The sequence below is a fragment of the Microtus pennsylvanicus genome, chromosome 2, assembly GCF_037038515.1.
Source record: "Microtus pennsylvanicus isolate mMicPen1 chromosome 2, mMicPen1.hap1, whole genome shotgun sequence".
Lineage (NCBI taxonomy): Eukaryota > Metazoa > Chordata > Mammalia > Rodentia > Cricetidae > Microtus > Microtus pennsylvanicus.
This window is the reverse complement of record NC_134580.1, coordinates 96461629-96477939: the sequence shown is the minus strand read 5'-3', so window position 1 is coordinate 96477939 and position 16311 is coordinate 96461629. Positions and strand designations below refer to the sequence as shown.

Here is a 16311-nt window from a genome sequence, read left to right as displayed (position 1 = left end):
TGGTGTTTATCACAACCATAGAAAGCAATCTAATTCACTGCTTGTGGCCTCTAAGTACTTGAAATGTGACCACTTCAAACAGAGAGGCCCTGGAAATGTAAAATAAAATACACATTGGATTTTGAAGACAGCACAAAAGCAAAGATGGAAAACTATCGATAATTTATTAGTAATGTTATGTTGTAATCACAATGCTGGGATTAATTGGGTTAAATAAATATATCATTAAAATTCACTTGCTTCCTTTTACTCTGTGAAATACTAGCTGTAAATTCCGTGTGTGGCTTGAACTGTGCCTCTGTTGGTTGCTCTACAACCTGGAAGTCCTTAGCAAACTTAAGAAGAGCAGACTGGTGCTCAGGGATTCAGGTGTGGATGCAGAAAGCCCTGGGTTTCTTCGCCAGCACTGGAACTGGGCATGGTGAATATAAGTTCATCCATGACTCTAGAATGCCTGAGATAAATACCTAGCTGATTGTTTATACCGCCAATAAGACTGAGCCATCATTGCAGGATATCTTTTGCCTGGAATTAAAAAATCAAAGTAGTACTAAAATTTAATGTAGAATTTTTGGTATGGATGTGCTCTAGCAGTTTTACATAAATTGACAGTGTAATATCCTTGAAATAAATGCTTAACATATCAAAATATTTAACCCGTGTTTCTCTCTTTCCTTCTTTCTTGTTGTTTTCCCTCATGTTTTAAACCCCCAATTCACTTTCATTTCTTTCTTTCTTTTTTTTTACATATCTGGCCAGGAAACTTCATGGTGTTATGGTCAACATGCCGCACAACCGTGTTCAAATCTGTCACCAACAGGTTCATTAAAAACCTGGCCTGCTCTGGGATTTGTGCTAGCCTGGTCTGCGTGCCCTTCGACATCATCCTAAGCGCCAGCCCTCAGTGCTGCTGGTGGATCTACACTATGTTCTTCTGCAAGGTTGTCAAATTCCTGCACAAAGTCTTCTGCTCTGTGACCATCCTCAGTTTCCCTGCCATTGCCCTGGACAGGTAGTTTCATTTTTTAACTTTTATTTGTGTGTGTTGTGTGTGTGTGCCTGCAGTTGCCTCTGGAGGTCTGAAGAGGACGGTAGATTTTTATCCCCTGGAGCTGGAGTTACAGGCATTTGTGAGGTGCTCATTGTGGGCAGAGGGAACCAAACTTGGGTCCCCAACATGTGCAGCATCCTCTGAAACACTTAGCCATTTCTCCAGCCCTGAGTTCCTGTTTGTTTGTTTGTTTGTTTTTAATGCACTGAAAGATGCGCATCATGGAGTAATTTTATACACTGGTTTCTTTTTTAGTTTTTCTTGTGGCCATAAGAAAGAGAATGCATATCCAAAACGGTCTCTTACAAAAGGATTAGCTGAACATCTGTGGAACAAACATCTTCACAAAAGACTCAGGGGTTGGATTTTTATCACCAGGGTGCTACTGGCTCATGGTGCTGTTCTGTCCTGGTTAGAATTGATATTCTCATCGCAATCTGAAGTAGCTTGCCCATCTGATTAACTCTGCAATTAGGGCTCTTTGATGCAGGATGTGAGCATTTCTGGGAGGAAAGGGGAGTGATTCAGTGGTTACCTAACGAAGGTTACACAGCTCTGATGACACCAGAATTCCTCTGGAGGAATCTGTTCTGGGGCTTCATGCCGTCCTGTTGGTTATTTTCTTGTTCATCCTCTTATTTAATGGGTGTTTGGGAATGAATCAAACTCCTTGGTTCCTGCCATCATCCTGACTTGGACGGCAGAGCACTTGCCTCAGTTTGCCTTCTGATGGGGGTACTAACGCTTTCATTTGCTCTTGGGCCATCTGTGGCACACAGGTATCTTCTTGTAATCCCATTTTGCTCTGGTGTAGTCTTTTTTTTTTCTTTTCTTTTTTTAAGGTGGTATCTCTTTGTGTTGTCTAGCTAGCTTCCAATTCCTGGGCTCAAAAGATCCTCCTGCTTCAACTGTTTTTATTAGCTGGGCTGACAGGTGCCCACCATCACCCCTGGCCTTAGTGAAGTCTTAAGTCTTCACTTTGACATTATGGACTCTTTTTCCTAAAAGGTGTGGGTTTTTTTTTTTGTTGTTGTTTGTTTGTTTTTTGTTTTAGCTTTGAGGTATAGTTTACATGTTATAGAAAAGGATCACCTATTTTAGGGGTTCAAGTCAGTGAGGTTTAGTATATTTTTGTATTGTGTCTGGACTACAGTGCCAGATTTTCCCTAGCCTTCCCAAGAAAAGAAGCCTCCTGCTGATGGATACTCATGCTGTTTCCGCCATTATACCCCAAGCAGCCCCTAATCTGCTACCTGGCGCTGGGTTTGCCTTTGTGAGGCAGTCTGTGTGAGTGGAATCACACAGCATGTGTTCTTTTGTTTTTAGCTTCTTTCTTTCACTTAGCATGTCAGAGCGTGTGCCAGCATCCCACTAGATTTTTATGGCCACATGAAAGTCGATGGTGGGGTCTACCATAGTTTGGTTGTTCATTTACCAATCGGTGGTTATTTGGGTTGTCTCTGCCTTTTGATTTTATGTGTATGCGTGTTTCGTCTGCATGTATGTATGTATGTGTTTGTATGTGGGTGTCTGGTGCCCCCAGAGGCCAGGAGAGGACATTAGATCCCCTGGAACAGGAATTGCAGTCACTTGTGACTGTATGGTTGCTGGGAACTGAACTCGAGTCCTCTGGAAGAGTAGTCAATGTTTATAACCTCTGAACCATCTTCCCAGATTAACGTGGAAAGTTTTTAAAGTATAAGATTCAATGAGAGTGGAAAATATTGTTAATACATCTTATTGTTGTTATACCACAAATCAGCACAAAAGTTCCTATTTGTTATGTGTAAGTTCTTGTTCTTAGACAAGGAAATATGCAAATAATAAAAAATCCTGCTTTTCCCTTTCAGCTGATAAACCATTGCATTTTTAAGCCATCACTCATACAAAAAAAAAGTAAACAAATGCTTTAGCAGAAAAACCAGGCTGATAAATTCCTATTTCATTATTCAGAGGTACGAATTACTCGCAGGCATCATCGAGGTGCACTTGAAATAGGGAAGTGGATCTTTTCGCTTCCTTGAATCCATTTGTTTTATGACACTAAGTCGGCAAGTTAATTAAGAGGCCGCCCACTCTTCCTGCATCCTCTTCCTAGTGATGGACACACTAAGGACATTATTTATAATGAACTGTGTGCATATCTTATAGTTCATTTCCCAACGTGTAATGGGATGGAAAACTGATAGATACCTGATTATGTTTCATGGCAGCCAGAGCCAGGGCACTCCTAGGCATGTTTTTACGTGTGAGAGTGGTACCATCAGATGTCTATAGAGTTGTGATTAGAAAAAATTATCTGTATTCAGAGCCAAAGCATTTTTGAGAGCATGCATGTTTCATGCACAATCTTTTCTTTCCTTCCCTGGGGGAGAAATAAATAGGACCTACTTACAGTGCCCCACCGCTTCTGTGATCATCCATGGTCCACGTGGTACTTGTATCATGCCTCTCTCTGCCTCAGAACAGTCCCTCCCTCTCCACCGTCAGACTCCACAACAGTTTCCTAGGTAATCCTAGGAGCTCTACGCCAAGTACCTACTCTGGTAGAGCCATCGCCCTCCAGATGTAATTGTTCATGTATTCTCATAGAGTGCAGCAATGTTCCTGCATATCTGCTCATGTTTGTGACCCAGTCTGGCACAGGGGTGCTCACAGCATCCATTGTCGTTCATTCTCACCTGTCCCCATGAGTGAGGGACGGCCATCAGGGTAGGGAGACCAGCTCTAGTGATGGCTGACAGCAGAGTTGTGGGCCAAGCTAATATGAAGAATCTCGACATCCCTCTGATGGCTGATGGCAGCCCCTTGGGTATGGTTGTGGGGTCTGAGCAACTTCAATTCTCCCAGGCCACAGATTGTTGTAGGAGGACGATTGTTCATTTCCTGACCACCCTGACTTGAAATAATCACTCAGAAACTATATTATTTAAATCATTGCTTGGCTAATCACTTAAGAATATTGCTAGCTAGCTCTTATGTCTTTGGTTCACCCATTTCTATTATTTTATATTTTACCATGAGGTTTGTGGCCTACCAGTAAGGTTTCAGCTAGCAGCTTGCATCTTTCTCCTCTGGAGCTACATGGTGTCTCCTGACTCTGCCTTCTTTCTCCCAGCATTCAGTTTAGTTTTCTCTGCCTAGCTCCACTCTGCCCTATCACAAGCCAATGCAGATTTTTTAATTCATTAACCAATAAAAACAACGTATATACAGAAGGACTTCCTACATCATCTCCCCTTTTCTGTCTAAATAAGAAGGAAGGTTTTAACTTCAACATAATAAGATTACATATAACAAAACAGATATCAAGCAAGAATCACAGTTACAATATTTTTATCTACTTTGTCTTTCATCATAACTAAGGAAAACTATAACTATCTATTTTTCAGCTCTATCAAAGATTCCAGAAGGATATAATATTACCTAAGTAAACAGGAAGTGCATTGTAAGCAACTTCCAAAATTCTAGAACTGACAGAGACGTCTCGCTGCCTGGACAGTTACCCAAAGTTTTTCTGTACTATTGGGGCATCCATCTTCAGCCAACAGGCCCATAATATCTAGCAGACTTTTCCATGAAGCAAGAAATTTCAAAGACAGTTCTGTCTATATTGGTAGTTTGTCAGTCACTTTCTTCTGTGTCTTATAGAATGTCTCACAGACTCTTTAATGAAGCAGGAACCCCAAAGGTTCCTTTAGCGGTCATTTTTCTGTGGTTCTGCAAGTTTAGTCAAGCAGTTCAGGCAAGAGCAGTTTCTTGCCCAAATGGCTAACAAACTCCATGAGGAGCCTCTTTGATGCCATCATCTTCTTGAAGTAATTGGTGTTGCCAGGAGCTGATGTGTCTCATTGTCATGAAAAGTCCTAAGTTATTAAAGCATTTTAAATGCCATATTCTGAAGGTATCTGAAAGATTTGAAGAATACCTCACTAACTGAAATATATGTCTACATATCTAGACTAACATGACTAACTAACATGACTACAAGCTTGACTATTATAGGTGATTATCGATTAACCTATATTTATTAATTATACATTACATTTTTAAATGAGCTGCACAAACACAATACTTTAATTAAGAGCAGAAACATACATATAACAAAATTGACCTAAAATTTGTATCAATAGACAAAGATCCATACCAATGCAAATTATTCATATCTATATCATATCCCCCTTTAAATGTAAACAAACATTTATAAACAATCATTTAGGGAATCTTGGTATAGTTCTCTCTAAACTGCTTCCTGCTTTTTGTTGGGTGAAGTAATTTTTTGGAGGGTGTTCATGGTGACTTTTTGGGGAGTCTTGGCCCATAAAACCACATTAGTCTGGAATTAATCCACAGGTTCTCATCTGTGGAAACAAAAGCAGAACCTCTTTTCCAAAGCAACAAATCCTTAGGCCCAAATTTTGAAGTCAAGATATCTTTAAAACATATATGCTGGTTTAGCTTACCAGCCTACAAAATGAAATGTCTCTCTGTACTTAGCTCCTTCACAGTCAAATAATTTAAAGAAAACACAATAATATACCCAACCAGATTATCTGTATATACTACATCTTTATGGGGCTTTTCCTTTAATTCTTTTAATCTACGACTGTCTGTACCCTCTCTTTAAAGACTTTGTTTTTATTTTTTAAAATGATTTACCTCTTTTTATAACTCTTTATACTCTTTTTCTTTTTCTTCCAAGCCTATGCGCATTTATCCAACACTGTGGCCCATTTGGAGGTCTTTTATATCTGAATCTGTCTTTATTGTGTATCTGTAATTATTTTCTGAGCAGAAGAGCCTTTTTATCTTTTATGCTAAGCAGGTGTGGCTAAGGTCAACACGGCCCTGCCTGCTTGCTCTGCTGCCTTGAGGGCCATGCACATTGCCCTATTTTTAGGCACAAAGAGGGTCTGTGTTGCCATTAAGCCAGTTGTAGCACTCTCTTCACAAACCCCATTTAAATGCTCGGCCTCCTGAAAGAGCCAGAGTTTGTGCTGGCAGCATGGCCCAGGAAGCTGCAGTTTTGAAACTGTGTTTTTCTTCTTCTTTTTTTGTTGTTGTTGTTTTGCTACTGCTGAATCAGGAAGACCTCTTAAGGGAGCTGTAGCATGCCACCAGTAGCCAGCATTTTGCTGGCTACCAAGAAGCCATGCTTAACTCTGTTCTTTTGTGACTAGAATTACTTTTTAAGCTTTCTCAGGTTTTAAGTGGATTTAGTTGGCCACATGGGGTGCCGAAGCAACTCATATACAGAAGGACTTCCTACATTACTAATGATGTGAAGGCAAGGTGCATCTGGATTTGTTCTATGGTAGTTACAGAATGAGGAAAGTGTAACTTGGAAGGGTGGAAATCCTCATCTGAATTTTGACAACAAATTAACTTGAGACCTGCTGGCTGCTCTTAGAGTTATGATAACTGACTACTGGGCAGACGCAATGTGACTGGTTGGATTTGATTGAGCTCTGTCATTCACTTGGGTGTCTTCTGCCATGAGCAGCCTTAGAAGCCAATCATCTACAGTATGTGGGCTGGGGTGTAAGTCTGCTTTCCACACGTATGTAGACAAATTTGTCATTAGCTTTAAAGATTTCTCAGAGGCTTCTCAGAGTAAACTATGTACAAGTCGCCCCTTCTCATTACATTAGAACGCAGCCATCCTCACACAGGAACCTGAGGGATCTGTGGCCCTTATGTTGAAGGCACTCAAGATCTTAGTCCTGATGGCAGTAATTCTTAGGGTAGTTATGCACTGAATGTATTTGCTTGTTTTCCCGATAGAGTCTGAAGAATGTTCTCTGTGTCTTCAGAAAGTTCTTGTTTTGCTTTTCTGGATTATTGGTCTCTCCCATTGTACTCTAGAGTCCTCATGACTTAAGGTCTGGCTTCCTGGATTCTTCAAATGATTCTACCTGTCTCAGTTATTGTCCCCTCTACCTACTTTTGGTAGTTTAGGTCACTCTAATTTCAAGAGAATTTTTTCCTGTGACATGAACTGTGCTTTTATGTCATGCAGGTACTACTCAGTCCTCTATCCTCTGGAGAGAAAAATATCTGATGCCAGGTCTCGGGAACTGGTGATGTACATCTGGGCGCATGCAGTGGTGGCCAGTGTCCCTGTGTTTGCTGTGACCAATGTAGCCGACATCTATGCTATGTCCACCTGCACGGAAGTCTGGAGCAACTCCTTGGGCCACCTGGTGTATGTTCTGCTCTACAATGTCACCACGGTCATTGTGCCTGTGGCTGTGGTATTCCTCTTCCTAATCCTGATCCGGAGGGCCCTGAGTGCCAGCCAGAAGAAGAAAGTCATCATTGCTGCCCTGCGGACCCCACAGAACACCATCTCCATCCCCTATGCGTCCCAACGGGAGGCTGAGCTACACGCCACCCTGCTCTCCATGGTGACGGTCTTCATCCTCTGCAGCGTACCCTACGCCACCCTGGTTGTCTACCAGACTGTGCTCAATGTCCCTAACACTTCCGTCTTCTTGCTCCTCACTGCCATTTGGCTGCCCAAAGTCTCCCTGCTGGCCAACCCTGTGCTCTTCCTAACGGTGAACAAATCAGTCCGGAAGTGCTTGGTTGGGACCCTGGTGCAGCTGCACCACCGGTACAGTCGCCGCAATGTGGTTAGCACTGGGGGTGGGGTGGCTGAGGCCAGCCTGGAGCCGAGCATGCGCTCTGGCAGCCAGCTCTTGGAGATGTTCCATATTGGGCAACAGCAGATCTTTAAGCCCTCCGAGGACGAGGAAGAGAGTGAGGCCAAGTATCTTGGCTCAGCGGATTTCCAGGCCAAGGAGGGACTCGCCTCCTGTTCTGAGGGAGAGCAGGAGCCACAGCCCGCAGCCTCTGTAACGCCTCCAGGCACGGTGGACTCTGTATCTCAGGAGGCCCCAGTAGCCCCTGTGGAACATGGGGTATTCCCTGATAAATATTCTCTGCAGTTTGGCTTCGGGCCTTTCGAGTTGCCCCCTCAGTGGCTCTCTGAGACCCGACATAGCAAGAAGAGGCTGCTCCCCCCCCTGGGCAACACCCCAGAGGAGCTGATCCAGACAAAGGTGCCCAAAGTAGGCAGGGTGGAGCGGAAGATGAGCAGAAACAATAAAGTTAGCATTTTTCCAAAGGTAGACTCCTAGCAAGGATTGTAAGTGCCTGGGAACCACGGGGAGCTCGTAAGTCCCTGCCCTCCCTTCACTCCGGCTGCAAGCCACTGTGGGGGTGATTCCTCCTGTATGGGGCAAAAGGGAAGTTTACATAAAATCCAGTGTCCTCTTTGGTGAGGGAGTATATATCTACCCATCTATCTTAGTGATCTGTGTCCTTAGTCAAACCCCATTGTAAGCTGGGCAATATGGAACAGGTCTGAGGGTTCTTCATCCATATTTTCCGGGGGACTCCTCCTTTCCCTGTGCATAGCAGAGAACTCAAGAGAAGCAGGTACTCCTAGAAGGCCTAGATAATTATGGGCTGCAATAGCCACAAAGGTGAAGTTGATTTTTTTAATTTTGTTTTATTTTTTTTTATTTTGAGACTGGGCTTCTCTATGTATCACGAGCTGGCCTGGAACTCACTATATAGACCAGGCTGGCCTCGAACTCAGAGATCCCCCTGCTTCTGCCTCCTGAGTGCTGGGATTAAAAGTCTGTGCCACCATGTCCAGTGAAGAAGCCTGTCTGGGTAACTAAATAGGAATAACAAATAGGAAAGGCTTCTGTCCTGCGAGGCCATAGCCACGGTGCCCAGGGGTGTTCCTGAGTCAGTCATCCGACTCCTGTGTCCCTGGAGCTTTCATCCGGGTTTCTGGGTCATAAAGTGTGTGTGTGGGGGGGGGGTGTCTGGTTCCACCTTATGACAGACATGGCAATGTCTGAGAGAGGCTGTTTGTCCTTGATTATCTTTGCACCCTGTGGGCATCACCAAGGTCTCCAACAGTTGTACCCTGCTTCCAGCAGTCACCAGCAGCGCTGGCTAGAAAACACTGCCAACCCTTCGCTGTGGCTTTTGCTTTAGACTGTATTGGATCAACAACCTGGAGGGAAGACTGGCGCTGGGGAAGACAGGCTGAGAAATGCCCACGAGGCACGGTCTTCTTTTCTTCCACACCATCTAGTACAAAAGACCAGAGTCGTATAGTGGGATATCTGGCTGGCTGCTAGGGCGAAGTAACGTAGGCAGATGTTTGGAATTAAAAGGTGCTGAAGAAGTCCAGGTGACATGTACTGGGTTCTCTGGTGCCATTAAGGTAAAAATACTCGATTAGGACTCGCTAGTCTGACACAGAACAGGCCAACCCTCCAGTCTTGTTATCAGTGTGTTGTATGACTCTGGTCTCCACAGAAGATAAACAGAGTAGGGAGAAATAATAATTGCGAAATGCTAAAGCCATGCCCACCCTGGAGCACCGCCTGCCGCCCAGTGGTTTCGTATGAACTGCGGTGGGAAGGAAAGAGCGTTTTTCTCAGCAGCTCTGTGACCTGGTTCTTGTGTGTAATCCACCATGAGACTGATCTCCTGGGCTGAATTCAGACCCAACCCTTCCCCCTGACATCCAGTGGATGTCTCTGCCTTCTTCTAGGATGCTTTGCTCTTGTTCATGGTACTTGGTGGAGTCAGTAGGGTGCCTTGAATATCCACTCACTGGCAGACTTCCGCATCTCAAAGACGGTGGTCCTAGCCATGTCTGTTTTAGCCATGCTGGCCCTTGTCCCCTAGGAGGAAGTTCAGTCCGTGTGTAGGGAGTCTCCTTTTCTTCTCTGTGATGTCCTGTGCTTCCCGAGTGTGAACCCAAATCCCTTCTCCTTGGAGAGGGAAGGCCTTCCCCATCTCCTCATCTGTGTCGCCCCACAGACTTGTTTGCTCACAGCAGAGACAGGGGACTGGTACCCCTCTTGAGGCTCTGCTGCCCCCTGGGCCCTGTGTGCATGCCACCTGTCACTCTCGGCCCTGATACGTGTTAATACTGTGGCCCTTCAAGCTCATACTTCGAAGCCTTCTTAATTGTTTCAGCTTTTCTGAAGGGGAAAAAGAATCTGCCAGAAAATTCTCTGTACCCGAGAAGAAGCTGTCAAATGTACGCATCACGTTGATGTCACCCTGACAATGCGTGTGTACGACTTAATCCGCTCGCAGCAGCCGAGTTTGGTTAGCTGTTTCTTGTGTGTGTTTGTAAGGGAAGGCTGATGTCTACGAGGTTGTCACCAAGTGTATTTCTATACTCTGTGAAGAATAACATTTTAATAAAAATTGAAAAGCTTTTTTTTTTCTGAGCTCTAATGATTGTTTGAGCTGTTTTCCCCTCCCTGAATGTCTCTTTAAACACAGTCTCAGATGAAAGAGACCAGCTTGTCTCCCAGGAATACCAGCATGGCACCGGAGAAGCATTTCCTATGTTGTTATTGAATGAATGGAAATTCATTCCCCAGGAGGAACCATGACATTTGAGTGAATGTCACGAAGATGGATTCCGAGCCGAGCCCATGTGGGCTCCGCAGATTGCCCATAGAGCTCAGCCGTTGTAGGTAAAGTCTCATCAGCTCTCCTGCCAGTCTTTGCTAGGCGAGGAAACTGCCATGTGCCTCAGTTTCCTTTCTCTGACGTGGGATGAAAGTGTGACATAAGCTTACTGTTCTGACACATACCTTTCATCTCCGCTCAGATTTTAACTGTGTCTGCAGTCAGCCTTGCCGGCTGCATCCACTCTCTGCCCTCCATGTAGCAAAAGCTCACTTTCTCTGCTTTTCTACACTGGGAAAAGTTATTCCTTCTGGGGGTAATATTTACCTTAGGGACATGAAAACCAGTTTTTTAAAAAAATGCCCTTTCTCCCTGCCCTTGTGCTTGATAATTTCAGAAGATAAAAATGCCCCGTTCTTAGAAGGTTAAATAGAATTGAATGCCTACTGTCAGTCCGGCGCTTAATGCATCCTGAAATTGGCTCTTACTCCTTTTTATCTTGATTTTTTTCCTGCCTCATTTATGCTCTGAAGGATCACTCCTAAATTTTACCTGTACAAAGCATTGCCTCAGTGTGTTCGGGAAAACCCTAGGTATACTAGCGAAAGTTCGTCAGTATGCATGAGGGTTAGATGGTGCGACTTGGCACAGTGTGGCCCAGAGTAGAGCTATGTCAGTGTTGGGCCCTGGGCAATGTGTTTTTAAGAAAAGATCAGGGAATTTATTTAGAATGTTATTCAGAGAGTCCCATTAGCAGGTGCTTTCCCAAGTTACTCTAACAATAATAATCACAATGCTGATACTTCGGGCATTTCATACGCAAAGGACTATTTCAATCCCCAGGGAAAGAAACCTAAGCCAGAGTGTTTCTGTTTCTTTTTCTTTTTTTTAAAGATTTCATTTATTTATTATGTATACAACATTCTGCCTCCATGTATGCCCGCATGCCAGAAGAGGGCGCCAGATCTCATTATAGATTGTTGTGAGCCACCATGTGGTTGCTGGGAATTGAACTCAGGACCTCTGGAAGAGCAGCCAGTGCTCTTAACCATTGAACCATCTCTCCAGCCTGCCAGAGTGTTTCTTTAGACCATCCAGAAGTCACCTCTGAAAACAAAGGCATATAACCTAGTATCACAGTGACACAGAAGGGGAACAGAACATGCAGAGTCACAGACTCACCCAGGTGGCCTAGCTACAGAAAGGGGACGCACGTCCTGCCGCACTGGAGAGAAGTCCCCTCATTGCCCTGGCTCTGTGATGCTCAGCTGCGGTACACCCGTGCCTGGAGCTTGGGGGTTTGACATGCATTGTAGACCTGATATGTTCTGAGGGGAAAGGGTTGATTTTATGAAGGCTTTCATGAAGGATAGGATCATATTTTTAACTGCATCTTAAACGTTTTGAAATTTTCGTACATATATATAGTTTGCTGTGATCATATTCACCCTGTGCCCCTTGACTCCTGCTAACTGCTTCCTCCCAACTAGGCCCCTCCTATTTTCATGTCTTTTTATCTATTTATTTTTTGACCCACCGAGTTTAATTAGGGTTGTCTGCATGAGCGTGGGCGGGGGGATCATATACTGGGGCACATGCACCTTACCAGCCGTTACACCGCTGGAGAAAAGGGCATCTTCCTCCCCGATAGCCACTGACTGATTCTTTCAGATTGACGTCTACTGACATACTGACCAGTGTGTAGTTCACACTGTGATGGAGTGGTTCACCTCCCTCAAATAGGTGCAAAATTTTCACAGGCAGATGCCACAACTGACGTGCTTTGTTAGAGTTCTGCGTCCAAAGAGCAGTGCATCACGGTAAGAGGGGGAACGTGTGACTAAGTCAGGAATTGAGGTCAGTGCTGGCTCCCAGGGCAGCTTCAAAAGCCTCCGCGTGGGAAGCTTTTAGAGTAAATGGAAATGAGACAATTCTCCAGGAACAATGCTTGGGGAGCTGCGATGTTCTGCTTTAGGTTCCCACAGGGTTGTCCCTCATCTGTGCCGAGGGCATCCGTTAGTTAAGTAGGAGAGGAAAGTCCCGGGGCCTTTCATAAATATGAATCTGTGATCTCCAACACGACTTATGAAAACCTCCATAGTTATTCATGTTCTGAGCCCTAAGGAGCCTTTGCTGTCAAATTTAAATGAATTAATGATAGACGAACGAATAAATAAATAAGAAATAAGAAATAACAGCCCACGGGGGCAGTGGTGAAGCCTTCCTGGTGGAAGATCGGCTGGTTAGGAGCGGAGCGTAGAATTTAGATCTGCGGTGGTATGTAAGGGCCAGCGGGCACAGCTCAGGTGACAGCAAGCCCTCATCTCGGGAACTCTTCGTTTGATTTGTTCTAAAGCTTTCTAGTTGCAATGAAAATCCATCTACATGTATTTCATAAAAATGAAAACTATTGTTCAAGAACGTCTGGATTTTGGAGTGCACTGTTTGACTGAACCAAGGAAGACCCTGATGTCTCATTAAAGGAAACCGAAGACACGAGATTCTGGCTGCCGGGGCAGAGTTACCAAGAGCTTTTGTGGGTGTCCATTGGTGCAGACGATGCCTTTCATTTTGCTGTATGAAAAAGGCAATTCCCGCCTTGTATCTTCTGGATGACCAGGCAAAAAAAAAATTCTTTTTTTTTGGGGGGGTCCCAGTCTTTTAGGACAACTGCTACTTTGTTAAAGTAAGCTTAACTTTAAATAATGCTAATGGGCTTCAGAAATCAGTTTATATAATATTTCATAATAATTTACAATATTCTGGAAAAAAATGCAAATAGACTGTAACGAGCCAAAGCACCCTAGTGCTCATTTCTTTATTAGGAATTTATGTTATTTTCTTACAGCACCTGAAGTGAATGCAATATAGGTGCATTAGCATCAACCGCTCCAAGCCATTAGAATAGTATTTGGAAGTCCTTAATTAATTTTAATTTATGACCCCTGCCCTGAAGCGTGTTCCCTCAGTAGTATTCCGCTTATTATCGCCTGCTTTGTATTTATATATGACGTCTCACCGGAGAGCAGTAAAGCAAGCCCGCAGACTTTCCGTAGGCAGCGATACAATCTCTGTTTCGCGGATGGGAACGGGAGGCACAGATGGCTGTGATTAGCCCTGAGAGACGAAGCAAGTTCGAGGCAGCTAAAAACGGTAGGCAGGCATTAGCGCCCATTCTTCCGCTGGCACCCTCCAAAGCACTGGTGATAATCATCGTCTATCCTTATCATGACTATTTTTTGAATACCTAATTGGCACATTTTATTAAACGCTACTCGGGACTAGATTAAAATCCTTAATGCCTGGCAGCTGTTTCTCGCGGTGTCATTTTCTGAACTTCCGCCAGCCTCCTGATGCTGAGGCGGAGGCGTTTGATTTAGAGTCGGTATCTTCAAGTGGCCGTCTGGCTCTGCTGAGATCCCTCGGAGGCATTGTCTCATGTCTCTGGGCCTCGTTGCTAACTCTGCATCCAATTTAGACTTAAGTTGAATTTAAGGGCCCCTGCCATCAAATCACTCACCGTCACCCACATTTCTGAGGGACATGTAATGCTCTTTGTTGCAAATATATAAAATATTGTCAAGAGTTAGTCATTTATGACAGTAAATTTAATAATAGCATAATTTAGGGCAAAGTGTTTGGGTTACGGTCCTTGCTCTCTAGATGTATCAGGGGAGAAAGCGGCCATGAGAGGGGTCGGTAAATGATCATGCGCTGGCGATAACCCCAGGAGGAAAGTGAAAATTAGATTTCATGGAGAAAAATTTTGATTGATGGGTGATAGCAAGGTTATTTTAAAAATCCAGCAAAATTCTTTCTCCATAAAATGACCATTTACTGCATATAGTCACAGCACTTAAAATTCAGAGGACCTGAGCCTAGCCATCCACCAGCCCTGTGATTTCACAGGAAGAAGACATCACCATAAGAGTACCTATAACTCTTATCCATCACCATAACTTCGCTCAAGACCGTGGATCAGAATTTATGACCCTTCTGAAAATACATAATCTGTGCGAAAGATGTGCGGAGTGGGAACCAATGCTGTTAAGTGTTTTATCATCCTGAAGTTTAACTCACTCAGGCGATAGTAGATACAACAGATAATAAACCTTTTCCTAATGTGCGTTTTATTTTCTCCTTGCTAGTTACTGGGGGACCAGTAAATGGGTACCCTACAGTTTATAACCAGAAGAGCCCTGACTCCTGCCGCTTTTTACCTAAAATGAAAGAGGGAAGCAGATGGAAAGGATTTGTGCAATCATTTAACTGCTCTTTCCTTGGAATCTCGGCATGATTAGAGAGCGACATGTAAGGTTCAACTTGCACGGAAATAGCTTGCAAGGACTGACCTCAAAACACGTGACCAGAGAACAAGAGACACGTAATGTAGGAGTGTGAGTGGGCTGCCCGTGCATAAAATTCCCAGAAACTCGGGGCAGTCTCATGACATCTAGATTCATTAGGAACACTCCGGCAATTTTCAAAAGTTCCATCATCATAGCTGGATATGTAAGATAACTGAGCTTTTGGTGTTCAATGTTTGAAACTTACCCCTGGTACAATTTGCCTCAACAGCAATTCTAACGGCATATTGAACGTCAACATGGGCATCTCCCTGGCAAGTGAGATGGCTCAGCAGAGAAGGGTACGTGCAACCAAGCCAGGTACCCTGAATTCGATCCCTAGAACCCACATGGTGGAAGGAGAGAGCTGACTTCCATCACAAGATGGCTTCTGACTTCCCCATGTGCACTAAATAAATAAATACCTTTAAAAACCATCTTTTACTTTCTCAATCTCTACAGAACAAAGAAGCATTCTAGGCATTATCATCCCTTGATTTGAAAAAGGAGCCAGAAGCGAGAAGAGGCTTGCTCTTCCAGAATCAGTAATAAAGGTGGATCACAGATACAGGCTCATAAACACAAGGCAGTTTTTAATCTAGTCTGTTAACTCGCACTCCACAAATACCCTTATGGCTTTGTTTTGCTTAATTCCTTTTTAGATGATTGCAGGAGACAAGAATGACGGATGGCTCTTACCACTACCTCGCTCTTTCTTCTTGCCTGTCTTGCTGAACAGGTACTTCTTATGTTGGTGTTAATGTCTTTTCATTTTGCGGCTATTTCTAAAAAAGCGGAGAATCACAGTGTCTCCAGGCTGAAGTAATGGAAGAAACATCTCTATCTGCTGCGTTCAGCATGACTCCTGGTACAAAGCCTGACAGGAGCGACAAGAGAATGAACAACAAACACACAGACACACAGAGAAGCTGGCATTGTGTGACCTGGCAATGTCTCTGCTGGAGGAACCAGAGTACCCCAGAAGCTCGGCATGTTTCTTATAAACAGCTGAACAGAGGTGAGGGTTTACTGCCCACAACTGAACAAGGATGTGGGGTTATCACCTACAGATAAACAAGGAGGCAGGGTTAGCTAATCTCCATAGGAGCATTCTCTGTAGAGGAGCAGTCTTCAGGTAGTAACCATCCAGGAGGGAGAAAACTCTGGTGGCCATTTCTGCACACAGATCAGAGGAAAGCTTTGCCAGCCCTCTGCGTCCTCCCAGGAGACGGGGGATGGGGCTGGAGGTGGGGGGGGGGAGGCTTTGCCATTCTCGTGGCTCTGAGGCTTTGGGGTCCTTGACATGGCTGTGCCTGTGTCAAACAATACATATTCACGTAGGACTTCCCACACTCGGGCTTCCTCCATTCTCCGGCGTAGCCTCCTCTATTGTATCATCGGAACAAACATTGCCATTGCACAAGGTTGAGAGCCTGGCCTCTGGCCACGCAGCTC

At 44.3% G+C, this 16311-nt stretch overlaps 1 protein-coding gene across 1 annotated transcript in view; it reads left to right on the top strand.

The window, feature by feature from the left end:
• Positions 1–10312, top strand: part of Gpr176 (G protein-coupled receptor 176) — a 113799-nt gene extending 103487 nt beyond the window's left edge. The window contains exons 2-3 of the mRNA XM_075961766.1: positions 760–1012; positions 7071–10312. Coding sequence (XP_075817881.1) covers positions 760–1012; positions 7071–8193 — 1376 coding nt within the window. The 3' untranslated portion in view covers positions 8194–10312. The remainder of the gene's footprint in view (positions 1–759; positions 1013–7070) is intronic.
• Positions 10313–16311: the final 5999 nt, after the last annotated feature.